Raw genomic sequence first — 26,500 nt, 5'->3', positions numbered from 1 at the left:
GTTGGGTATCAGTTTTACCAGGACTTCAGTAAATACTAATCTATTCAAATTTAGGGGTGATGTTGTGCAAAAAAAAAAGCCTATTTTTAATTGTCATTTTCAGCTTTGCTGCAGCTGATGTTCTGCAGCCTCCAGAACAGTAAACTCGAAACAGGAAGGTCGACTCTTGGAGCTGATGGTATCTTTGTCCTTAAGAGAGATTCTGGGAAAGCAAGCTGCATTCCTTAGCTCTTGCAACCCTTTTTAATTGTTTTTTCTCACAACCTTAGCCTGATCTTATCACCCTAGTAATTGTTGCATCATATTTGCTTTATTGTCCCTGCTGGGATGCCAGATAATTGCTTTATACCTTTTAATGGAAAGTGTTTGGGAAGTCTGTTACCTCTGGGACATAGATGAGCGGTGCTGCAACTATTGCAACAGTTGCATTTATCCCATTTTTACGAAGCTGGATGGGAATCCAGCAGGAGAAGGCTTGGATGACTGGCACCTTCTCTAGAATTGAGGAGCAGCCATAAAGTTACTTGGTGCTTTAAACCCCATCATAAAAGTAAAGCTGCCAGCTCTGCTGTGCCTTGTGTTTGGGTATATCTTATCTGCGGGAATATTCAGCCAGACTTTCCCTTATGAAGTAGTATTGTAGGGTATTAATTATTCATAGTCAGTTTAATTCTTCTTTCTTGCATATTTAATTGTAATAGCATGCTGTATGTCACAGTGATTTCCCAGAAGAACTGTACACCAAAGGCAAACTATTCAGGTATATAGTCTTAAATACATCCGTGCTCTAATCTTTGTTGTTTAATTTTGGAGCAGAATGGGATATTATCAGATGTTTCTTGCAGGGAAACAATTATGCAAAATCATGATTTCGCTTAATCTTTTCAGCTGAAATTTTCGAGCTGAAATAGCTGGTTTGATTTCCACTGATGACGTTTGCGTTGTCTTGCTTATTTTATGAGGAAAAAATGCTTAATGGGAGGGAGGACGTGACTTTTGTTTTCTTCTCTGCAGTGGGGGAGCCTTTATCAAAGACTTTGGAAGTGTCAATCGATTCCTTGCAGAAGATGAAGGAAGGGAATAAGATTTTTATTGAGTTTTTTTCAGTGATCAGAATAGCAATGCCAAATGCTTGTGTGATTAAGATTTTTTTTTAATTTTTTTTTTTTTTTAACGACTGAGATGGGCTCTTAGTGCTTGATGTGAGAAAATATTGGAGGCACAGGAACTGCAAATGCATTCACAATTTGATTTGCATTACCCTCCTTCCAGAGCTGTTTCTCGCTTGTGAGACACTTGGTAAAGCCGAATCCCTCGTGTTTGGAGAGCAGGATTGTTCTCAGAGATTTACCGTAGGAGTTTAAACTTCTGAAAAATCTGTTTACAATGTGTCTGAACTGGAGCATAGAGGACACAGTAGAGACTGTTATCTGTTTACCGCTCAGATAAGGAGGTGGAATAGATTGCTGGCCTGTTTCTGAACTCTGCTTAATGAATGGTTGCTAGGCAAATTGCATCTCAATCAGCTTAATCCTCAAGATGTCATTTACAGGTCTGCTCTTTGTGAGGGCCAGAACCGTGCGCTTTCAAACTGCACAGGCCAGAAATTGCTAGCAAAGCAGCTTAGAATAGCTTGTTCAAAAATTCAGTGTACATGTGCTGCTGAGCTGCCCAATTTAAAGTGCCTGTTGTCGCAGGGCCGTCACTGCCTGGCCATGCGCGAGATGAGGCGTGCGGTGATAGACAGGAGGCAGCAGCATCCTTAGCACCGTTTCTGGATCAGCACAGCCCACACCACCACGTTTTGGCACTGGATTAACGCGAAAGAAAAGCGTTTCTAAATGGGGACCGCACTGCTGACGTGATGAAAGGTATTTCTGCTTGGGCTGAGTTCGCTCGGAGCCGGGTGCGATGTTGGGGTGCGTACGTGGGACACGGTTAACAGGTGGGAACGGGAGCTGGTGTCACCTGGCACGGGACAGGGAGCTGGGGCTGGCCTTGCTGACAGAGCTGTATTCAGGAGAGGGCACAGGCTGGCTGTGTGAAAGCTCCACGCTGCCTCTGGAACATTGGACTTTCTCCTGCGGCGTCAGGCGAGAGCCAATTAATGGCATATGCTGGCATGTGGGATGCCCACATACATTAGGCTCCTGGTTTAGTCCAAAGGAAAAAGTTTCCTAATATAGTTAAGCTTTAACAGTCCCTTTGTAGGGAAAGATAACAAGATACTGGTTTTATTGGTTTCCCATGACAGCGATTAATCTTGTTGCGGGCAGTGCATTGTTCTTTGCATGGCTACACCTTCCTTTCCTTTGAAATACATCCTCTGAGTGCTGTGTGTCATGACACCGAGCACTCCAAAGGCAAACTGCAAAAGACTGGACTTGTTGAATACAAAAGGCATTTTACAACTGTTCATGGTCACCTTGTGCTGATATGAAATGTCCTTCACATGACACGGTTATTAAAAATACAGGTGTGAGCATACTGAGTGAACTTCACAGTACTTGCATAGTTGGGATGTGTGCAGCTTTTGTTTTATTCAAAAATACTGGGTTGTTTTTTTTTTTTAGGAAAAGATGGCATTAAAGCATTGAGAGCCTCTCCAAATAAAACATAGATAAAATATTCCACCTCAGTCACAGGCAAAATGACAGTGGTGCTTGCATCTTTACACTGTGGATGGGAAGAGGGCTGTCGAACAGAAGACTTTGTGATCAGAGAGTGCTTTTCATGCAAATGAAGATTTTATTACGTGCTGCTGAATCAGGGGCTTGTGTAGCGAGAACAGCACAGAAGTGATAAGATCACTTTGTCATAGCTTGAAATTTTGCCCAGCGTGTCTTTCAGATTGCTGAAACGAGCAAGAAACACTCTTATTAAGGGCACAGCAGTAACTGATACAATGTTTGGGGGGTAGGGCTGTTGTTTCTTGGTGGGGTCTGTCTGCGGGGTTCTGCCACACGTCCACAGCCCTGATTGCAAAGCAAGGTGGAGCTGCAACCTGTGGGTCACCCTGTGCAGCAGCAAAGTCCTAAAAGCTCCTGTTCCTGGTGGGATCCCCGTTCTGCTGAGTGAATGGGTATGGAATCTCCTCTGTGCTGCAAGCCAGGAGCTGTTAGCATTGATCAGAGCAGATCTGTCCATCCTTTTGCTGTGTGCCCGTTCCCAGGTCATGCAGGGGCTCTCTGCACCTGCCATGGGGGCTGTATTTTGCTGCAGAGGGCACCCATCCAGAACTGCCTCTGTTGGGTTTTCCTTCTGCATTTGTTAGCTAATATCATCTTCCCAATGTCCTTCCTTTCATGGTTAGAACCGGTTTGGTTTAATGAGGGCTGTTGTTGCCAACAGGGGAGTGGATATGTGTGGTGGAGCAGGCATCTCAGTCTTCCCCTGCAGATGGGGAGGTTCAGCATCCTGACATGACCTTGGTGAAAGTTCTCTGGCGTGTTACTTTCCCTCTTTATTTATCTCCTTTCTGTGTAGCAGCTTTTGCTTCCAGGGAAGTGTCTGAGCTATTGGAAATCTGTCCTCTCTTCTCTTCCCCTCTCCAGAGACATTGTCAGCGTAACACCCAAACTACTTAGATTGACGCCTGAATATTCTGCTTTTGCACAATCAGGAGGCATTCAGTGAAAGTAGCAAGAGGAGGAGAAGTTTAAGATTTAGGACTGACATTTTTAGATGCTTTTCAATCCATGATTTTGCACAGTCTTGATGAGGAAGGTCAGAGACTTCCTTCACATGGGGGTGCCCCTGTGTGTATGTGTTGAGCATCCAAGTGTACAGCACGGGGGAAAAACATTCTGAACAGCCATCAGATTGCAGTGTGGAGTTTGTTCATATTTCAGATTCTTATCTGAAGAGTCTAGGAGCAAAATCCAGCCCTGCATGTTCCTGGAGAGTTTCAGAGCAGTAGGATGGAACCTTTTGCCTGTTTTTCTCATGCAAATTATGGTAAGGATTATTCAGTGTTTAAAATCTGGTTTATACTGGCTTCTGAATTTCATTTAAAATAAACATCTGGAGAGCTTTTTGATCTCCTGTGCAAGACTGTTGTCTGTCTGCCTCGTTAAAATGACTTCTGCTTAATTTTTAGTGAAAGGCAAAGACCTAGATGGTTTCAGCCCAGAGGCAATCTAAATGCTTCCCCTTCTGCAGTTAGAAATTTCCATGAGCAGATACTTAAAATCTGTTCTCTTAGGGAATGTGGCAGTGATAGGTATCTGTTTTTCCCCTGCTGCAATTTGGGATTTGCAGAGCTGCTACCTGTGGTGCCATTTGTACTTCTGCAGAGCCTCCTTCTCCTGGTGCCAAGCACATGCTGGAGCAGATGCTCCCTTCAAGAATTTCGGTCTTGTCCCTTTGCAGCTTGCAGTCCAAAGCCCTCCTTGGGAAGATTGCCACGGTGTGCTGCTATCCCACAGTCAGAGCACTGGAACAGGGAGTCATCAGTGATTTATTCAAGTAGCTGTTACATTCAGAGTCTATTTTCTGTGATTTGACAGGAGCTCACTCCTCTGCTCTTCACTGGAGACTGGAAGCCTGTGCCCGTGGCGAGGGCTGGGTATGTGCTTCCAGTGGCTCTCTGCCTTTGAAACAGGTTCCTGTTGCTCTTTGCAGAGCCTGGAGCAGTGATCTGTGCAGGCAGTGTCTGCAGAGCTGGAGTTACCTCTTTGTTTTTCCTCCAAATTCATATCTGTATGAGATCTGCTGGTCCCGGATCGTGTGTGAAGTAGTTAAATGCTACCCTGCATCTATAAGATGTGATTTTTTTCCCCCCTCCTTTCTAGTCTCTTTGATCAAATCAAATAAAAACGCAGTGCTTTCATTTCTAGTTTTATAGTTTCAAAGACAATCTCTTGACGTGCTCGAGCAGTCTGGACCTGAGTCCCTTTTTTCCTTAGTCCAAAGGCTCGCTGTGTCTTGTGCCTTTCTCTGTATCAGCAGTTGCAATCTGCATTAGCTTTTATCTGCATCAAAAGACAAATGGAAGAGAGCAGGACCCTGCAGGAATGGGAAACAGGCTTACATGTGCAATGGAAATATGTAATCCTTACATTCAGTCTGCCACATGGAGTACAGACCAGTTCCTGTACTGGAAATCTCCAGCCTATACTCTGAGCAATGAGAGTTTAGATTTTAGGCTTTGAAGCCTGGTTAATCCCCTCCAGTGGTTAATACCAACATAAAATATTCTGTGATGTCAAACTTTTCCTCCTAAATGCTTCTTTTTCCCCCTTTTTCTTTTTCTTTTTTTTTTTTTTTTGCATATGTCAACTATACAAAGCAAGGCTCAATTTGAGAAATTAGCATTCAAACACTCTGTAAGCACTTTATTTTTGTCTGCTTTGTGAGCAGCTGAGCACATGTCCAGGCTGAAACACTCGGAGCTGCTGCTGCTGCTTCCCGGCGCGCGCGTGCCAGGCACGGCAGAATTCGGAACTTTGTCCTCAAGAGGCGCTCCCGATCCCCCATCCTGCAAACAGCACATCTGCACAAATCTCCTGCTCCACTGCATCCCAGGAGGAGAGGATCCCAGTGAAGCCAGACTGAATCACAGGCAGGGAGATGAGAGCTCTGGTGGCTGTCATCCCGATCCAAGTCCCAGCGGTGTCTGATGGCACTCGCAGTGGCGCGGTGCTCGCTCCCGTCTCGGAGTGGTGCTGCTCAAAGCAAAGTGTGTTACCCCTCTGCGTTAAGGAGTCAGATTCAGCTGTTCAAAGCAAGTTGATAAATTGCTTTTCATTAAGTATCTGAGCGCCAAGGGGTTCGGTGTGTGTTCCAAGGAAAAAATACATTAATTACAGCTTCTGTAGGGCGTTTATCAATCACGTAGTTATAAACACTACTAATGCTACTAATACGTAGTTATAAACACTACTAACACTACTAATTGGAGGTAGAAAAATTTACCTTTTTGAATTTGTTGACTGAAGCAATTCCGTGGCTGGAAAGACAAATTGGAAATTAAAACCTGGGGATACTTTTAGTGGGAGCTGCACAGTGGAGGTCAGGGCTGTTGGAGATGGGTTACCAGGAGCTCACCTTTGTGCTCTGTCTGCTGTTGAGGTGCAGGCTGCAGCAGCAGTGTTTGTTCTCTTCTCCCACACAGCCACGTTGTGTTTGCCATGCCAAGGGATCTCCCTGCCTGTGGTACAGTTTCAGCTCCCTCTGTGTCCTGTCTGTACAATTAATTTATTTCTCTGTGTATGTTGGTTTGTTTTTTTTAAAGGAAAAGACAAGTGCAGAGGAGGAAAGATGCACAAAAGCAAACAAAAACATCCTATAGTGTGTAAAACTTTCTGTGAAAAAAGAAACATTTCATTAATATAAACTTCAAGTAAAGGTGGTGTGTTGGCTGCTGCTGAAGGAGTCAGGTGAGATTGTGCTGAAATGTTTTATCAGGTCTTCAGACAAAAACCTCTGGTGCTTGTGGTGTGCAGAGGCTTTGAAAGCTCCTTGCACGTTCACCTTGCTTTCCCTGTGGCTGTTTTGAACTGCCAGCTGTGCAAGTGGCCGTTTTTCATGCTTCTCAGGAAAGCAGTGAGAATAGCAGAGACTTTTTACAGTAGCTCACCACTAATTTATTTCCTGTCCTTTCTTCTATGGAGTTGTTACGAGGTGGCCTTTGAGTTTGCTGGGAGATTGATAAGGACATTAGGTCTGTGTCAGGACAAGCCAGCAGGACACCAGCACCTCGTTGTGAAGGTTGACAGGAAAACACCACCCCAAATGTCTGGTCCAGCTCTTTGGTATTCACCTGATGGCTTCTATTTTCTGCTGGTGGGTGTTTTGTACATGTGTTGCAGCTTCTGTTTGAGGTTCTTAAAATGCTTTTCATCTTTGCAGCTGGCTGCACCGTATCTCCAGCTACAGAAGGAGGTCTTATCTTGCCCTTACAAATGATAAGATGTGTATCCAAGAGCTGATGTGTTTGTGGTCCAGCAGGAAGCTCTGTCACTCTGCATAATCAGACAGAGATCTCCAGTTTTGGATCTTAAAAATGTATTTTTCACTGCTGGTTTTGTAAATGGGCTGTTAAAATTTCACCACGTGTGGGACCATAATTCAGTGTCCACAGAGAGAAATCCTAAACCAAGCTGTCAGTGTGATTGTACAGGTCAGAGTGGTTCACATGCATGACCTGTGCAAACCAAAATCCATCTTCCCTCTGAGCCTATGTTCACACACCACCAGCACACCTGGTCCAAAAGTGAGTCATTTCCTATTTTTATTCCTTTATATACAACTTCAGTTTTTCTTTTGTTATGAAGTATAATGCATTCTGCCTCATCTTATTTGCAAATATTTCTCATTTTCAAGTGGATCTATTTTTAAAACAGGACTCAAAACATATTTTTCAATAGCTAACAAATGTCTGCTCTGTTGTTTGTCTGTTGAATAGAGGTAAAATTTGTTCAAAGTTAGCTCTGATTTTTTTTTTTTTTTTAAATAATCAGCTTGGAATAAACAGGGAAAGATAGATGCTTTCCTACCCAGGAACTGTCATAATCTGTAACTTCTAACAATATTTTAGAAGGAAAACTGTCTTCCTTCTGTCATGTGCAGCCACAAGGATTTCTCTAAGTCATGATTAAGTCTTTAATTCAGGGCTTTCACAGAGTAAGTGTGGAGTGAGAAGAGATAATGAAACTGGTGATCTTTGTGAAGCAGCCACAGGAGAGGGAACTGTTTCATGTTTCCTTTCCCCTTTGCCTAGGCAGCTGTTTGCTGTACCTAAGAAAAACTTCCTTTTCAGGTCTGGGAAAGCAAGAAAGCCAAGAGGGAGGAATTCTTCCCAAGAGTGGCATGAGGAAGCTGACATTTCTTGCATGTCCTGTGTGGTGAAGGAAAGCCCAGAATTATGGCCCTGTGCTTCTCCCACACATGGAAGACGTAGGAAAGCTGCACATTACCCTGTTCCTGCTGAGGATGTTGAGGTTATAACTGCAGGCTGTCCCCTATGGGAAAGGGGTCAGTGTGTATTTTGGTTTCTTATCACTTGAAGGCAGAAGGAAGTTGCATAAAGGATGGAGAATGTCTGTTGGTGGGAATGCATGGTACCTCCACTGGGGGATGTGTGAGCAGCATCCTGTAGTGTGGCAGAGGCTGGGCTGTTCTGGGTTTCCTTTGGATGGAAGTCATCTCAACTAACCTTAATTTTCCCTCATGTTCACATGAGAACAGGCAGGCTCGTGTCTGTAAGTCTTGTTCTGTATTTCAGAGCTGCTGTGATGTTGGAGATGCTGCTCGAGCATGTAGGAAGAAGTTGGGTTTAGTTTGCCCTGAGGGTAATGGGTGCTTTGGAGGAAGGAATATTTGTTTGTGCCTGACAGTATCTTGTTGAGGAAAATGAGATCTTTTGTGAATGCTACAGCGGAGGGTAGGGAGTCTGTTTTGCATTTTGAAAATAAAAATGTAAGCCTGATATCCAGGGCAAGTTATTTTGGTGACAATGCTGGCCTGTGCTCTTTGCTGCTGTGGTTCAACTGGAGCATCTTTGCTCCCTCCCCAAATATCCATGGAGCCATATACACACATAAAATACACACCAGGCTGTGTCTTCATCCCCATTTCCCACCAGTACAGCATGAAAAAATTGAAGTTGGAAGTTACCATATAAAAGGAGAAAGTTAATTAAAGGTCAGAGCGCTTTAGTGTAGTGAAAATTGAGAGGAGGCAGATACAAAGTTATTCAAATTGCTTTTGACTTCAGGCAGGTCGATTTTCCTATTTCTTGCATATGTTCCCATGGTAAAAGTAGTATCTCGTCTGTCTCACAACTGACCACTAGTACTTGTGTTTCAAGCACAGCCAGAAATCCTCATTTGAAGCTTTGGCCAGGCCCTGCAATTGTCCTGACTTGTCTTTTCTACATCTTTCCTTCACCTTAGGAGTGGCCTGCAACATCTGGCAAGACCTACTTTACTCCTCTGTTGTCTGTCAGCTCCTGCCACGCTGCAGAATACAGAGTTAAATCTAAAAATACTCTTGAAAAGAGGTGAGGGCTTTGAGCAAAGTAAAGTAAGCCACTGATTTGGGTCATGAAAGGGAATTGATGTCACTGGTTCTTCCTTGCAGCTTTCTTGATCTCTGGAGTTCTGTTCTGGGCTGTGAAGATGGAGAGGAGCAAGTGGTGCTCAGGACAGGGAAAGGTGATCTGTGTCCATTTGTCCAGACTGTGACCTTGTCAGCCTGATGTGAGAAGTCAAGGTGGTGTTAAATGCATTGCAGTTTCATTTTCTTCACAGTCTTCAGTGGTAGAAAACTGTCACCCACTGCTGTCCTTTAAACAAGGAGTGACCATGGCATCAGGTGATTAAATGCTTCATCCAAAATTATGTCAGGAGCCTGTGGTGAGCCAGATACTTCCCTCCATCTCTCCTGTCACAGACCAGTCCATCATCAGGAGACCACTGTTCTAACATAAATATGGCCAAAAAACCTGAAGCCAACTGTAAAAGGAGTTATGGGCAATTTTTGCCTGTGTCAGAGTGGTTATGTGGCTTCAGTAATGTTTGTTAAGTGCTTTGATATGCTTTGGTGAGGGACAGAGTGTTAATAATTAAAATTGTAAAGAAGTTCTGGGGTAGCATGGGGTTTGACAACCGCTTTCTGGTCTGTTAGTTAACAAAAATGCAAAATATAAATGGACGAATCAGCAGGAATTGAGTAGAACGCTCCCTTCCCCCAGCCACCTGCATGGGCTGAGCACAGAAAGCAGCTAATTGTCTGCTCTGCTGCAGAGATGAAAGAAGCTGGTCCTACAACAGGAAAGGCTATTGAACTGCATGAAGGTGGTAAATTATCAGCACTGAAAACCTTTTGAGTCGGTATCTTTACGTGCTCAAAAAGTACATTATTTGTACTGGTATTGACAGCGTTCAGGAGCTGATAAAAACAGCGTCTGGTGACGTGAATCTTGTGTTTCAGTGCATGTAATTAACAGGTCTATAAAACTGAAACTTGTTTTTTGTAACTCTGCACCATCGCCCTGTTTGGGTGTAGTTGGAGGATGTGTTTGGTGAGGACAGGCCCTCATAATGGCTTTATCTTGGCCCAGCTAACGAGCTGTTTGCAGAGCTGCTCTGATTTGCAGTGGGCAGACTGTAAAGCAGCCTCGTGTTTGTCCATTTTCCTGCTAGCAGTTCCATTTGCAGAGTGCAGGCAGGAGCAGGCTTCTTGCCAGCAACAGCTTCATTCAGATTAGGGCTTTAGTTCAATTATGTCCAATTAACTTTTATTGCAGATAGCAGTGATAATTACTTGCAAGTCAATTTTTTGGCTGTGGTTATCCCAAGGCTAAAGTCTGAGCTTGATGGATTTTAATAACTGAAGTGACGTATAGCTTTTCCTCTTTTTTTTTCTTCTTCAGGCCTCAATTAGATGAAAGGTCAGAAGCTATGTAAAAATCCATCTTACAATTAAAGCCAACTGTTCTACTCCTTGGCAGATGCGTAGTACTGTGTTTTAAAATAATCTCATGGGACAGACCTAAAAAAAGGCTTTTTAAACTCAAAGATCACAACCTTGAGCTGGCTGCTGCTTTATCCGAGGAGTGAATTTGATGGAGCTGATGTCACACGTGGCAATACCTGAAGCTGAGAGCTGACTCCTTGGCGTTTTTTAGTGCACTGCATCCTGTTCCAAATTGCTCACCTAGAAGCCTTCAGTAGTAGCCCTTGGGCATGAGGAGTGTGATATGAGCAATATTCCATTTAAGTGCTGTTATCCCAAAGCTGCTTTTTCTTCGTTTTTGGGCGTTGCCATCCCAGCTCGGAGAGAGGAGCAGAGCTGTGCTATGGCAGCATTTCAATTCTCCCTGCCTTCACCCCACCAAACTAATTTTGTTGCCTGAGTAACATTATAAATGGAGGTCAGCCTGAAAGGCGACGTGGTTTACAAGCAAAATCACAGTTAATTAAATGGCAAGAAGCAAAAATTGATTTGATCGAAACTGTTGCAAGGGCTCCACAAAAGGTCCACCTGAATGCAGAAAGCCAAAGGTCCTGTGCTGGCAGGTGCTGACAGTGCACACTCCCTGTGCTACAAAAGGCCACTTTCTATTGTTCAGTTTCCTAGTTATTTATCCCCAAGTCCACTCGATGCTATTGTGATTTATTGCCATTTCAGAGGGCAACTTCTCTGCCCACTGTTTCGCAGTTTTCCATTTATAAAGCATTAAGAGGATGTGATACCAGCCAGTGATGAATACAGTGCTAGTTTGGTAATTTTCTTCCAGGAAATGCTAAGATTTATCTCTGGCTCTTCAGCAGTCCTGGGAAAGGGCCATTCTGGTAAGTGCCCAAGAATAAAGGGCAGTTTTAGAGCTGGAAAAAGGCAGGAAGCCTGCAGGATGGGTCTAGACACTGTCAAGCAAAGCATGGCTGCCTGGAAGGGGTTTTACTGAATGCTGAGGTTGGCAGGAGGGTTCAATGTCTGCCGTTGACATGAGCAAGTCTTTGAAACCCCTACATTTTAGGTTACTTTGGGAGAGGAAAAAGGAATTATTCTCCTTGGTGTTGAGCAGCCTGCCGGGGGGTAAATGAGACACTGAGTTTCCCTCGGAGCATGAAAATTGGCCAGGATTCAATTACGTTTCCTGGCAAGCTCTTGCAGACATTTGTACCAAAGAAACTTCCCAGCCCGGGTTAGTTTTTGTTGTTGCCTGCAGCATTGATGTGCTCTGAACTTGGCATGTGCTGCTCGGGGGCTGCCCTAAATCCCTGGAACTTCAGGGTGGGGATGGAGCTTCATGGAAGTGCCTTGTGACTGAAGAGCAGAGGAGGAGCAAAGCCCAGCAGCCTCTAACAACCCTCGCACAGAGGCTTTCGGGACCCCAGGGTGCTGGAAACTTGGAATAGTTTGGAGTTTTTTCTTTTGTGTGTGGGTGGATGCTCCCCCTGCGCTTCCTCCTGGCCTCGGGGCTTTGTGAACAAGCCCACGGTTAATCGTGGAATTTCAAACATGTGTGTTTACTTTCAGGAACCTAACTTTAGACTTTACCAGCTCGGTTTCCCATGTTTTCAGTGGCCAGGGGTGGTTTGAGGGGAGTTGTTTCCTTTGTGTTCTCACCCTGTAAGGCCTCTCAGGAGCTTCAGAGGCTGGTGTATCTAACAACTTAGCAATAACTGTATATGTGGTCCATTTATGTGATGGTAAAACTGTGTTAGAAATTTCCTAGTAGTTTCTTTACATCTAGATTTTACTCTAGGTTGTAAAAGTACCACCTGGTCTGAGAAGCACAGAGGCAATAAATACTAAATGTTGAATATAATTCAGAAAATGTTAAATTTTTAAGGCAAGAAAGGCAATATTGTGGTAAGTTCTGCTGGAACTGATTCCTAGCTCTGCAGGGAAATCCCTGGGCAGTGGTTCTTCCATCCTGGTGAGCCTTGTGGTGACAGGGGACACTGTGCTGCCTGGACCAGAAAACATCCTGATGTGCAAGTAAGGCTGAAGGTAATAGTCATTGTGGAGATGTGCCAGTTACCCCCAAATCCCAAGCACTGCAAATCCCTCTTAAGCTTAACATGCTTTGATTTAATTATTAATAAATCTTAGGAGAAAAAAAATCTGTTCACATGTCTAAACCTGCTATTTTGTGGAGCATCCTGCAGTACGTGTGCTGTTAAGATTATATCCCGCAGCCAGATTAGATTAAAATCACTTCAAAGAGAGGTATTTATTTATTTATTCCAATCTAATGATTGTTTTCCTCTAGAGATATGCTTTATCTTTTTTTATATATATATTTTTTCAAGACAGAGCTCGCTGTGCTGCGTTTGCCAGTGCACAGAATCTGTTTAAAATGCACTTTAAAAACTGAAGTTTTCATGGTTCACAGCCCTCCATGGCTGGGTGCCACAGCCCACTGGTGAGATCACTCTCCAGTTTGCAGCTGACTGGTTTAGATGACAGTGTGACTGACCCTGGTACAGTGCAAACCCTCTCCATTCCAGTTCCCCAGTAGCACAGTGTTCATTCTTGGAGGGGTTGGAGCTTTTGCAGGTGCTGGTGCCCACACAAGTTGCCACTATGGAGCCAGATCTGCTGGTGAGGAGTCCTGATGTGCCAAGTTCAGTTTATCTCCAGCTCTGGACTAATTAGAAGGAATAAACCCAAGCAGGAGGGGCTGATGCTCCCAATCCTGATTTAGCCAGTACTGCTCACCTCAACCCCAAATATGTGCCAGGGATTTCAGTTCAGTTCACCTGGTGTGAGTTGGAGTTGTCCATGCCAGCTCATGCTGGGGAAGAGTCAGTCAGAAAATAGTAGCCAGGTGCTGAATATCTCAAAGGGAATAAATGTTAATTAATTTCTAGAAAAAATAAAAGGGATGCTTGTCAAGATATTTCAAATGTGTTTGTTTTCAAATACTGAGATCTCGATTATGAAAACCGGTATTGATTTCATAGAGAAGAAAAACTGAAGCAGGATTTAAATTATAATAAGAAATTCAGCAATGGAGTTATGGCTAGCATTTCTGTACAAGTCTGCATTTCTTTTTCTAATGCTCAGCAGTGACCTAGATGTCACCAATTTGTTTACTGCAAAATCAAGCTGAAAGAGCGATTTTAGGCTTCCACTTCAAATTATTTCTTGTAAATCCAGTATTTCCTTTAAAATTATTATTGCCACCCCAATCTTTTATGAACCTTTGGCATTACCTAAAACGATTATCTGCCTGCAGGAACAACTTGCCTTTATAGCTCTCTCTAAAACATTGCTCTCCGTACTGGAGCTAAAGCTTCTGTAAATACATGTTTTAACCTTCAAGGAAGCACTGCTGTCATGTAGCAAGGAGCCTGGCTATTCCGAGGTGAATGCTGTGACCACTCCTAATCACTTGTTCTCTCTCCTAATGTGCCATTATCCTGTTTATTGCTGTGTGCACCTCGCTGGGGCACTTGAGCAAGAGGCTTTCTGAGAGCGTCACAGTTCAGGCTCTAATGAGCGTTAATGATGGAGCAGGTGAGCAAAGCATCCCCTCATCTCGCTGCCAGAAATGCTGCTCCCTCACTCAGAGCACGGCTGGGCTCTTGCAGGGCTGCACACAAACTTACCATCAATTAAATAATGTTTTAGACACCGACCTCCTTTGGGCCTGCAGGGATAGGAAGTGAATCCTTGCTTGGTGTCGAACGTTATTGGAGTAAAAGGTGGATGCTCAGATGAATATGGGAATAGTGTGATCTGTTTTTCTGTCTACAGTGAAGGCTCTTAATTTTGTTTGTCTGTTTTTCACTGAGAAATAGGTCTTGTTTGTGCCAGCCTTCTGAAGTTGATGAAATGAGGAAAAAAGGAAAATACGATTATTATTTTTTTCTTGCTGACTGTGGGTGTTTCTGTTGCTTACTCAGGTAAAGCTCTGACAACTCACAGTGGTTTTGTCTTCTGATTAAAAGGAGCCGGATTCTTGTTTTGTCTTTTTGGTCTTGCTGGGCATGATTTGGGACGAGGAGCTGCTGCCCACAGGCTGTTTGCAAAGTTTCACTGAATGTTGTGTACCCTCAGTCACGACTGCATCTCGTCTATAAAGGCTGAGCAACTTTGCAGTTCCTCAAGCAATTCCTTGATGTTGTGGATGTGACAGGTCTTCAGTCATCATTTCTGAAAGACTCCAAGAATTCCATCTCCTTCAGAGAATCAGAAGAAAATCCATGTTTAGCTTTACTTTACCAGGTTTTACATATCTTGGTCTTTGGGCAGTGCAGATTGTTGCTGTCTCCTAGGAATGAAATGGAAATGGTAGAAATGTGTTTTGTTGGTGGTTGTGCTGTCAGCCCTGCACCTTGCTGAGGTGCTGTGTGTGTTTCTCACGGCACCAGGTCTGTGTTACTCTGCGTGGGAAGGGTGAATGGGCACCAGCCTGGATTGTCAGACTGATACTCAGTGCCCAAAACCATTTCTGTTAGTCACAGTGGCACCCAGCAGGCTCGGTCAGCTTTGGGCAGCACTCAGTGAAGATGCAGAATCTCTCATAAATTAATATTTGTATGAGGTTTCTTGGCCCTTGGTTTAATCAACCTTTGCGTGTTGAGCTGAGGAGATGCATAAACATGGAGCTAATGAGCTGTACACAGTGAGTAATTGCTGTGCTGCAGGAAAGCTTCGTGTCCACACTGTTCACCCCAGTGCTGCCAGCTTCCATGGGCACTCTGACCTGTGCTGCTGGGCTCAGGGGAGGTTTTGCATTCAAAAAATCTGAAATCTGCTCTGGGAGGTTTCTGGAGCATGAAGGTGGCAGTGCTGACAGTGTCACATCGCTGTCATCGCGTTGTTTGTGCCGTCTCAGCAGTGAGACTCTTTCAGAAGTGGCCTCTTAGAGGTTTTGGCAGATGTGGCTTCTCATGTCTGGGCTGGAGCTTTCTCCTTCTCCCCCTTTTGATCTTTGAGTGCTTTCTCAGTTGTTTTAATTGGGGTTTGTGAAACAATGACTAAAATTAAATCAGCTTACAAGTCTTGAATCCTTCAACTCTTCCCATGTTTTGGAGGTCGTATAGCAAGTCCCAAAGCCTTTCTAGCTGCTCCTTAGATGTTTTGCTCTGTATGGCAGCACTGATGCTTGTGGACATCTGGACAAGGAGAAAAAAATTGATTTCTCCAGCTTGGTTCTGTCACCCTGTTTCCCAGAACTTTCTAAAGTGCTGCAGCCAGGAGGATTTGAGCAGGGGCTTGGACCAGATGGCCTCTAGAAATCTTGTTCCAGCTTAAATCTCTGTATTTCTAGTAACATCCATTTCTAGTGGACGCTTTGAGCCCCAGTTAGCCTTGTTGCTGGGATCCCTCTTTGCACAGCAGTGGTGGGATTTGAGGGGAGTTGTGGCATGTTTATATACAAAGAGCTTTAGTGCTCCATTTCGAGGTTTCTTAAATGCTGGAGCAAACAGAAGAGGGTGGTGGCACCTCTGGAGCCCCTCTGTGCACATCTTGCTGTTACCTGCCCCACAGCAGCTCGGGTTAGCAAGTCTTTGCTGAAATGAAGGAAGTTGTAGCCGTTCATCTTTCAGCCTAATGGACCACAGGAATTACAAGCTGTAGCATGCAGTTTAATCTTGCCACAAGGCAGAGTGCTGCATACTTTGCCTTCAATTTATGCATGCCATGCCTTTTTGTTAAGTGCAAAAGAACAGTTGACAGGGTTTCTCCAGACAAGTTGCCTTGGTGGATACCAGTGCATTTCAGCGTAGTGAAATGAGTGATGGTGGTTTCCTCACCATTCATAACAACCACCTTTGAAATGTGAGGACAGAGCTATGGATTATTCTGTGTGTGTCAAGCAGCAGAGGAGAGCACAGCAGCTATTTTGGTTTTAACCCTGCAGATGACCCAGTTTTTGAAGTATTTCCGTTGCCGTTAGGAGATGCAGTCAGGGCTGGAGCAGCGGTCGCGCATCTGTGCTTGGTCAGGCCTTCACCCAGGGATGGCTCTCTGCCTCTTTCTTTTCTCTGTTCCTCCTTGTATTATAACTTTGAATTGTCTCTCTGTTGTTGCAGTGTGCAGAGGAGTGAATGCCCCATGTTGTGTTAGTGCCTGTCTGCCATGCTGGCCTGTCTGCCAGGACCAGGCGACCTCTCCTTTCAGCTTCTTTCTTACACGCAGATGAACACTGGACTTCAGAAATGTGAGTGATGTTTTGTCTGCAGGATGTGGTTAACTGTTAAATCTGGCTCTGGTACCGCTGTGACATAAACAGTTAGGATACAGTGGAAAAACTATTTCATGTAGAGTCTTTCTTTTGTTATGCCTTCAAGGCTTCTGTCAGTAAAAGCTCTGAGAAATGGCTGTAGAGGTTCACATGTGTGCAGCTCCTCTGTTCCTGGCTCTGAAAAGGTTAATTTGACCACAGCAGGATGCAGCAAGTGAGGTTCCTGTGAGATTCGTGCCTCTCTGCTGAAGAGGTTTTGTGCTAAAAGTGTGCCAGCTGATTTGCTTCTCAGCACAACTTTTTCCTCAGTCTTTTTTCGCTTCCCTTTGTGCAATTACTCGTAGGCACCAATAAAAGTTAGATCAGTCTAATGCAAACCTTTTGAGGTCAGCAGCTCTTGCTCTACATACCTGGGGCTTATGCTGCAAATATTAGTGAGCTAGCCTAAATTACTAAAGTTCAAAGTTTCCATCTTCTTCTGATGTCTCTTTGGTGCCTCTGAAAATGTGTCTGCAGAGTGCTCTGATAATTCTTTTTTGAGAACTTCAGTCATTTTTTTCATAGTTGTACTGGTATTTTTAAGAACAACTTGTGCTTGGGAATGTAAGTTTATTGACTAGAGGTTTTTTTAACTCTTACTCTGTCTCTCCTCTTTATCACTGAAGTAGCACACTGATTGTTCAGCTGAAATTTCAGAAATGCCAAGATTTCTATGTAAGGTCTGTGTACTTGGTTCTTAGGGCTGTGACCTGTCTCTTGTGTTTGAAATGTGCACTGGGAGATCTCAGTTTGCTGATGCACTCATTGCTTTTTAAACCCAAGTGATTTACAGTCCACTTGTAGCTGAATTGTTCATACAGTGAGGCTTGTGATGCTGCAGAAAATAAATAGGGAAGATAATTTTGCACTTAAGAGTGACCTGCTCATGGTCATGGTCCTACCAGAAGTGACTGACACGGTTCACATACACACCTGAGCTCCCCCACAGCACTTCTGTTGACTCCATGGGCTTGGTAATTATAATATCACCCAAGAACAGTAAAAATCTTCACTCACCAAAGCACTGGGGATGGCATCAGACTGGGCATCCCCTCCTTTCTCATTCCTATTTCCAGTGTGGGCATTGCCTGTGGGGTGAGGATGTGCCAGGTCTGTGCATTGCGTGAGATTTCTTTGTCAGAGCTGAGTTCTGAAAGCAAAACGTTGAGGTTCATGTGAGGGCAGCTGTGCATAAATCAGGTATTTGCTAATTACAGCTTTACAAGGCAACATGCTGCTGTGTTGGGCAGTTTTCCTCACCTAGTGGTACCTGTGCTGTTTCTTGGAGATCTGCAGATCCATGTGCTGAAAGCATTGCTGTGTCCTGCTCAGTGAGGAGCTTTGGGAGCTGCATTTCAAAGAATTTAGGACATAAAGTAGCTGGCAGGCACGGGCTGGCAGTGGTAATGCTCAGCTGTTGGGTTTGTTCTGATTTTCTGGAAGATGAGGCTGCTGGTGCAGACCTTGCTCAGCCCCTCTGCAGATGTGGGCAGGATTAATTGGTGCATTTCTCTTCTGCTGGAGATGCATGAGTAGCCCAGCCCCTGGCCAGGGCAGAGCTGAGTTAATGAGCATTTTTTAATGAACAGTGACTTGAGACTTTGATGGGGGGTGGAAGCAGGCTGTAATAATAGTGCTGTTGCTTTCATAAAAGCTACAGAATTCCACAGGATTGTCTTTATTCAGACTTACAGTGTTTGTATTAATAATTTGTAAGTGTAGTTTTCTGGATCAGACTTCTTATTAGTGTTTAAAAATCCATATTAGCTCAATTGCCTTTTTTTCCCATGTTCACTCCCTAATAAGGGGCTTGTTCTTACAACTGGTCCGTGCAGTAGGAGTTTGGTAGATTAATATGCACATATTTTTTCCTTTAGAAACTGGTGACTAAAGGACTTCCAATTTCAGGGTGTTTTTGTTGGATTCCAACCTGAGTTCAGGCTAACTCTGGAATTCCTTTTCCACACAGTGGATTTCTCACTGGGCCAGTATTGATATTCTCTCCTTCCTCCCAGTGACTCCAGTATAAACCTGACTGGTAAACTGGGGTATTTGAGGCAAGATTGTGCAGGTTGTGTCTGCAGCTGCTGTTGGATATAGCAGCAATGCCAAACCTTCTAGGGAGAAAAAAAGGTCATTTTTCTTTGACAATGGTGCAAAATCAAGTGAAAGGTGCTTCTTAGGAAGTGTTTTGTTAGGAGGGGACATCAGAAAAGAGGAGATTGGACTGAATATCAGATCATCAGCTAAACTGAGTCTTTTTGGGAGGGTTCTTTCTGTAAAGCCTTTAGAGAAACTGCTGAAATTGAGGATTATATGCAGAAGATGGACACAGCTGGTTCTGGCTTGTCCCAGTGCAGGAGCTCTCATTGGAGTAGCAATCCTGAAGGCCTGTTTGTCATTTGTTTAATGACAATAAAAATTTAACCATAGGCAGCTTTTAAAAAGCAGTGGGTTTTAAAGTCTTAATGTGAAATGCACTTAAAAGATGTTCCATTAGTGCTGAGGTGAGGCAGGGAAATGTGTCTGATTCCATGACAAAAATACAAAAATAGCTGCAGTGGTGAGAGGAGGAGTGTGACCAGAGGAATCGGTTGCCACGGGATTAGCAGGAGTTGTGAACCTGCAGCTCTCCAGTTTATTGGGGTAATTGCTCATATGCACAGCTTTGCCTTATAATAAACATGAAATAATTACTTTTCAATGGAAGTATTCTGCCCTGCATTCACCATTAGGGAGCTTCCTGGAGCTCATCCCATTGTTCTCCTAATGAAGCTTCTTCCTCTGCTGTTGCCTCATCATTTTATTATGGCCTGATCTGGAATTCTTCCTCTTGCACACAAATGATGATATTCCAATTCCAGTGTTTTCTTTCAGCCTATTCTAGCAGGTTTTTCATTCACTTAGTTACCAGAACTAATTGTTCTTTATTGGTTTGTAGGGTATTTGTATGGGATATTCAGATTCTTGCTCACTGTGTAATGCCTTTCTCCTAATATTTTACTGCCTTAATTACTACAGTCATGGAATCTTGCCTGTGGAACTACTAGCAAAGCACTTTGGGGCACTCAGAAATACATCACCTTCAGGCCTGAGTAACATGGCTGAGTTAGCCTGGAGTAAAAGGAGCATCATCTTACCTGTGCATAAACCAGGTGCTGTTTGGAATGGTGCTGGGGTTCAGAAGATCCCATCCAAGGGATTTAGAACGTAGTTTGCATTTGGTAGGATGCCAGACTTGATGCTGGGGTGTCATTTAAGTTTAACTGAGGGGTTATTTTCTCTCAGAGGAAGGAATTCTTCCAGATTTGAGAGTAGAGATGTTTCTGACTGACTGATGGCTGCAGCCTGTTCAAACATCCACGTTTTAGCTGCTTCCTGAAACTTCTGTGTAACAGAACATCAGATGATGGGATAAAAGAATACTCAATGTGTCTGTGTAGTGTTTATATTTAATTTGCTGTAGAAATGTAAACCAGGCTGGGAAATTTTGATGGCAAAGGTGTCTTAAATTATCTCCTTGATTTTTCATCTGAAAATAGAATGTGACAGTGTCTGCAAGCATAACATAAACCATAACACAGACAGGTATGGGGTCCTTTGTCCTTTGATTCTTCTCTGGCTCATGAGGGGTTGCCAGGGTCATGTCTTGGGGGAAGAAACAGACCTTAATGAGCGTGGGCAATGCTAAAAATAAAGGTTGGGAGTTCATGAAAGCCTTGGCTTTTGAGGCGGGGTAATTCTGGCAAATGCCATTCGGAGGCTCTCCTCTCTGTTGGGAGCACAGCAGCTCTCTCAAAAGGGCAGATATAAACACCTGCCTGCAGAGACAGGTACAGGGATGTGCACAGAGAGATGTTTGGGTTAATATTTCCTTTGATTAAGAGAAAGGGATGATTTGTGCCAGTGTCTGGGCAGCACAGGGAGCCCAGGTATAACTGGCGCCGTGGTACGAGCTGTGCTGGAGATGAGAGACAAACTGCTTGTAAAGCTTCTTATTTCACAAAAGATGTTTTTAATACTTCCATAATTAACCTTTCTGCTGGTATCCATTCTATTTTCCATTTCCTGACCTTTCTTTTCTGAAAGTGAGAGCTCTTAGAGCAGAGCTGCTCTCCCTCACCTGTGACAACAGGAAGCTGCAGGATGCAAAGAGAGAAGTGGCTGGTACTCATCTTTTGAGGCAATTTGCTTGAAAGAATCAGAGGTGGATTTTCAAGAGGAAGGGCTGTTTGCCTGGGAGCAGAAAGCTCTTTGCTGGAGCATTAAATTTCCTTGGGTCAGAGGGCCAGATATGGGGCTGGGGTATTCTTGGGTGGATGCCACATTCCCTGTTCTCTCAGCACAGCAAATCGCACAGGGATGCTGAAAATTTTAGGAAAAAGGGTGGATATTTTTTTCCAGTGAACTGTTTGTAAGGTGAGGTGGGAGGGGGGAATCAAGCAAAAGCTAAATTGGATTGTCAAAGCTGCAAGCCATTATTTGAAGATTATAAAATCAGCAGGAGTCCCATAGGAGTTAAGCAGCAGAGCTGTGGTGGGAAACAGCCCAACTCTCTGCTTGGAATGTGATTATGGCAAGAGACACACACATTTCCCCAGATTTCTGAAGTTCTTTGCAGGAGCAGTTGGAGCTTGTGAGCCAGGTAGGTATCTGGGAAATCAGAGGGAGTGAAACCACACCTCTGTCTCCAGAAGGCTTTTGTCTCTGTCTGGGGAGTAGCATGTTTTTAATCCTGTGAGGTAATCACATCACTTTGCCATGTGATGTGGGGATGTTGTCCTTAGCAAGGTGCCACCTTGAAAAGTCAGCTGAGGAAATAATTGCAGGCCATAAAATAATCAGCCTCCTTCCATTTGCCGAGTTTGGGCTGACAAGAGCTTCCTAATGCACAGAAAGACACTCAGTGCTTTCAGATGTCAGCACCTAGGAAAGGAGTGGGGTGTAAATGGAGGCTTGAGCTGAAGCTTTGATGTGTGTAGGGTTTGGTAGTGGGGGATGCAGGAACTGCTCAGAAACTTCCCCTGTGTCTGATGGAGCCAATCCCAGCTGGCTCCAGGACGGACACACTGCTGGAACAACTGATTTAAGAACAGAGAAAAATCTGCACAACTGCAGCTGGAGAGAGGAGTGAGAATTTGTGAGAGGAACAGCTCTGCACAGACCCCCAGGGCACTGCAGAAGGAGGGGGGAAGGTGCTCCAGGCACCAGAGCAGAGATTCCCATGCAGGCCGTGGTGAGGCAGCTGTGTCCATCTCCCTGTGCTGTGGAGGTGGAGAAAGTCAGGAGTGAAGCTGAGCCTGGGAAGAAGGAGAGATGGAAGGAAGAGATTTTTATTTCTCCTTACCCTACTCTGATTGGATTGGTAATAAATTTAATTCCCCCAAGGCTGTTTTGCCCATTTTGGTGAGTGCTATCTCCCCTTCCTTTTTCTGACCCCATGTTTCTTCTTCCATGCCCTGGCTGAGGAAGGGAGTGACAGAGCAGCTCTGGGGGCACCAGGTGCCCAGCCAGGGTCAGCTCACCATAGTATGGTTCCCACCTCAGGATTACAGGGGCTTCATATTTAATTCATATCTTTCTGATTTGGAATTCCATGGTAAAAATACTGAGAATGGTTGAGGAGTGATGAGGAGGCTTCTTAAATTAAAAGACTAAAAACCAGCCCACCACTGCAAGCTGTGAGGAATATTTCAGCTGGAGACAATCTGATGTTTATAACATGTTTATAACACGTTACCTGTTTTTGTCCAACTGCAAACATACTGTGATGAGAACATAGTTTTGTTTTGCTCCCCTGGGCAGGTCTTGCCTTAAGCTGAGCTGGAGCTTGTGTTGGTCACCAGGTAATAAAGGGAATGAGGCGTCTTCTCCATGACCCGCTGGTCTGGCAGGATGAAGTTTCCTTGCTTCTTGAATCCTTGGAGATTTTCTCCCCTTGTTGTGTGACTGTCTTGCCCTGGGCTTGATCCCTTGTTCACCAGAACTGACCAATTTCCTTTCTCCACAGGGGACACTACACAGAAAATGAGATCTGCACAGTATCCTACCCCAGCAGAATTGGATGCTTATGCTAAGAAGGTCGCCAACAATCCCCTGACTATAAAAATCTTTCCGAACAGCGTCAAGGTTCCCCAGAGGAAACACATACGCCGTACTGTGAACGGACTCGATACTTCGGGCCAGAGGTACAGCCCCTACCCATCTCAGGCCACCACCAAAACCGGCCTGCTGGCCATAGTCAAATCCCCAGCGAAGGGAATCATCAAGGACTTTGACGGGACGCGCGCGCGCCTGCTGCCGGAGGCGATGATGAACCCCCCCTCCACGCCCTACGTTGCACCAAGCACTTTATCCCACCCGCAGGCGCTCGCTCGCCAGCAGGCTCTCCAGCATGCACAGACTTTGCCGCACCCCCAGAGCATCCCGCAGCACCCTCAGGGTATTCCACAGGCACCCAGCTTACCGCACCCTCAGGGGATCCCGCAGGCGCTGCCGCACCCGCAGAACCTGCAGCAGCAGCAGCAGCAGCAGCCGCAGGGCTTGCAGCACCCTCAGCCCATGGCACACCAGAGCCTGCAGCACGCCCCCAACCCGCTGCTGCAGCCGGGTTTGCACGGAGGCAGAAAGATGCCGGACGCAGACGCGCCGCCGAATGTGACCGTGTCTACCTCAACCATTCCCCTCTCTATGGCTGCCACCCTGCAGCAGAACCAGGCACCGGACCTGAGCAGCATTGTGCACCAGATTAACCAGTTCTGCCAGGCCAGAGCTGGCATTAGCACTACCTCAGTGTGTGAGGGACAGATCGCAAACCCCAGCCCTATAAGTCGCAACCTGCTTATCAATGCAAGTACCAGGGTATCTACTCACAATGTCCCTACACCCATGCCTTCCTGTGTAGTAAACCCTGTCGACCATGCTGCTGCTGCTATTCCTCCTGCCTCTGTTAATGTGCCCATGGTCAATATTAACAGGGTGCCACCCGCCTACCAGAACGAAATCAAATCGGTTGCGTGGAACCAGCACCAGCTTGCACATCTGCAGCAAATGTGTGGGGATGCTGCTGGGCCTGCTGGACTCGCAGGGAAGCACCCTCAGAGAGAGATTGCAGGGCAGAGTTTCCCTGGCAAAACCTCCAACTACCCTCAAGAACTGTGCATGGGCCAGTCCTTCAGCTTGAAGCCCCCCATCGAGAAGCCTACGCCTTCTCCTCCTGTGAACGGGTTGCAGGGACCTTTGCCATATACCAATGGGCACTATTTCCAGCCCCTCTGGAATAACATTCTGCCCACGCCCAACAGTGACAGCTCTGGGTCCCAGGACCTCACCATGCCTTTCCATGGGGGACAGCCAGCGGGAGCGACGCTGGATTGTGCAGGAGGAACTCATTACAGAGCTGGAGCTGGCCCATCCAGCCAGAATAATGTGATGCAGACCATGGATTACCTAAGTGGGGACTTCCAGCAGTCCTGCTTCCGAGACCAGAGCATGGCCGTGCTGGGAAAAGTCCATCGGCCTCCCATGAACCGAGCACCTGAACCAACCGATAGTCGAAATCTTCATATTCAACACCCAGGGTATAGATAGGCTGCAGTCACTTTCACAGACAAAAAAAAAAAAAAAAATTATAGGTTTTAGTCTTAATTTTAATTAATAAGCAAGGCGTTTTTAACTTGCAAACTTGTGTGATCATTATAGTACCCATTGGAAGAAGACATACTGTATATTTAAAGAGCTTTGCTTACATGTTATCTCTCTCCTTTATGCATCAAATATTTAACATGCCTTTTGTGTCAAAGAATTTCATTACACTACTTCACGCCACAGCTGTTTCCTCGCAGCAGAGTCCCCCTTTGTGCGGCTTTTTTTTTTTTCTTTTTTTTTTGCCTTCTGCTGAGCAGCTCCTCGCTGGACTGAGGTTGAGTTGCTGCAGGGTTTTGCAGCCACATCTGTGCTCCAGCGAGGGCGAGGTAGTGTAGCTGCTTCCATTTCCATCTCAATTTCCTCACAAGATTAAGAGCAACAGAATTTTGTCAGGGAGTAGGGCTTGTTTTCAGCTCAAAAGCCCATTTCATTAATGCATTAAACATTGACCATTTGCACTGTCTAGAGGCCTGTGTAATTGAAAAAGAGCCTACATTTGAAAAGAGCCAGCTAGGGGTGTGTATTTAGGCTTTAATAGAGGGAGAAGCTTTTCAGCTCTTTCTTGCCCACGTTTATGATTTAGACTTTGTCCAAAGTCAAAAGTCTCTGGCAGATTTTTCTGACACTTTGTGTTTTCTGGACAGGGTATGAGGAGGGGAACGGCGGGTCTGGGATGAAGGCAGCCACGGGGAGCTGCCTCTTCTTCGTGTTCCCCCTCCCCGGTGCCCTTCCACCAGCCTCAAAGCTCGTGTTGTCTGAATCCCTCGCTGCTAGGAGTCTGGCCAGCCTCGTGTGAAGGGAATCCAGACCCACTGACAACTCCAAAAAGGGTTCAGCCACTTCTCTGGAAGCTGGAATTCCTGTCAGGGCGAGGAGATGCAGCTCAGCCCGTCCCCGGTGCAGCGAGCGCTGTGGGGTGGGAGTTGGTTGGTCTCAATCAAAGCTCCTCTCACAAGCCACTGTGGGATTGACAGTGCCCTGTTCCTCTCCATCAAAACACCCCAGCGGATTTAATGGAACAATTCTTCTCCCTGGGAATTAGTGAAGCTATTTATAACATCCCTTTTTCCCAGGGTCTCGGTGCCTAACTCCTTCTGTTCCTTCCCCACGTCACTTCCAGCAGCCAGTTGAGTCAGTGACTGTAGGACACTAACTACTGGGTAACCTCAGCATCTTGTTCTCCTCTGTGTACCAAAACATCCCTTTCCTTTCTAACAGCAGAATTTATTGTAAGTAGAAAATTCCTTATCTCTGTTAACGAGACTAATACTTGAACATAATGATCACAATCAAGTTTGGAAATTAAAAAAAAAAAGGAAAAAAAAGAAAAAAAAAGAAGAAGAAGAAAAAGTTTAAAAAAATAAATGCATTGATTCTTTCTATGTACACTGGCTAAAAAAGTTATGCTCTACACTGTAACTTTTAAGTGTAATATTTCTGTATGAATGTCGCCTGGTAGTGTGGGTTTGAGTAGCATTGTGTATGGGTGAACCCACTGGCCTCTGCCATCCACTGGCCTCCCTCACAGCCCTTGGAAAAACAAAGCCTTAAGTATTTGCTCCTTGAACTTTCCTTAATGAGCATGGTTTAAAAAAAAAAAAATCTTAAAGACATCATACAAAATTTAAAAAAAAAATTTAAAAAAAAGTTTTGAAGTGACGTCATAGTTGGCTAGAGATTCTTAAAAGTTTTTCGTAAATGGGAAAATTAGAAAACATTTATTTGTATTTTTTTAATTTAGAATGTGTAGTCCTGGGCTGTAACAAATATTTAGGTTTCAAAGCTTAGCAGAGTACATTTCTGACTCCTTGTAAGTTAGTACACTTATATCATGTCATTATTTAAATTCTTTTAAGTGTACTATAACCCGTTCTTTAGTGGTAACTCCTGAGCAAAGTTAAGCAATTTGACTAAAGACGGATTAAATTATGTGTTGGCTTGTGTTGCCTTATATTTAAAAAAAAGGAAAAATTGCCTGATTGTGTTATGCCAAATGATAGCAACATGAAGTCCTAATTTATTGTTTATAATCGTATTCCTGCAGTCTTTGTGAAAACTGGTAAATATACATCTATGAAAGAACGAAAACCCTGAGGCTTTTCATGCAATATTTTTCTGAATCCATTCTGTTGGAGCCAGAGTTCGAGTCTGAAGCTGCTT

At 44.7% G+C, this 26,500-nt stretch overlaps 1 protein-coding gene across 2 annotated transcripts in view; it reads left to right on the top strand.

The window, feature by feature from the left end:
• FAM222B (family with sequence similarity 222 member B) overlaps positions 1–25,681 on the top strand; it is a 34,958-nt gene extending 9,277 nt beyond the window's left edge. Inside the window, exons 2-3 of one of the 2 annotated variants that reach the window (XM_054287092.1) lie at positions 16,503–16,630; positions 22,704–25,681. In XM_054287092.1, coding sequence (XP_054143067.1) covers positions 16,549–16,630; positions 22,704–24,283 — 1,662 coding nt within the window. In that variant the 5' untranslated portion in view covers positions 16,503–16,548 and the 3' untranslated portion in view covers positions 24,284–25,681. The remainder of the gene's footprint in view (positions 1–16,502; positions 16,631–22,703) is intronic. The other variant, XM_054287093.1, reaches the window with a different exon arrangement.
• The last annotated feature ends 819 nt before the right edge of the window (positions 25,682–26,500 follow it).

The sequence above is a fragment of the Melozone crissalis genome, unplaced genomic scaffold (genome assembly GCF_028551555.1).
Source record: "Melozone crissalis strain CALT ecotype California unplaced genomic scaffold, PUWL_Pcris_2 ptg000057l_1, whole genome shotgun sequence".
Classification (NCBI taxonomy): Eukaryota; Metazoa; Chordata; class Aves; order Passeriformes; family Passerellidae; genus Melozone; species Melozone crissalis.
Note: the sequence above shows the minus strand (reverse complement) of the source record. Positions and strands in the feature narration are given on the sequence as shown.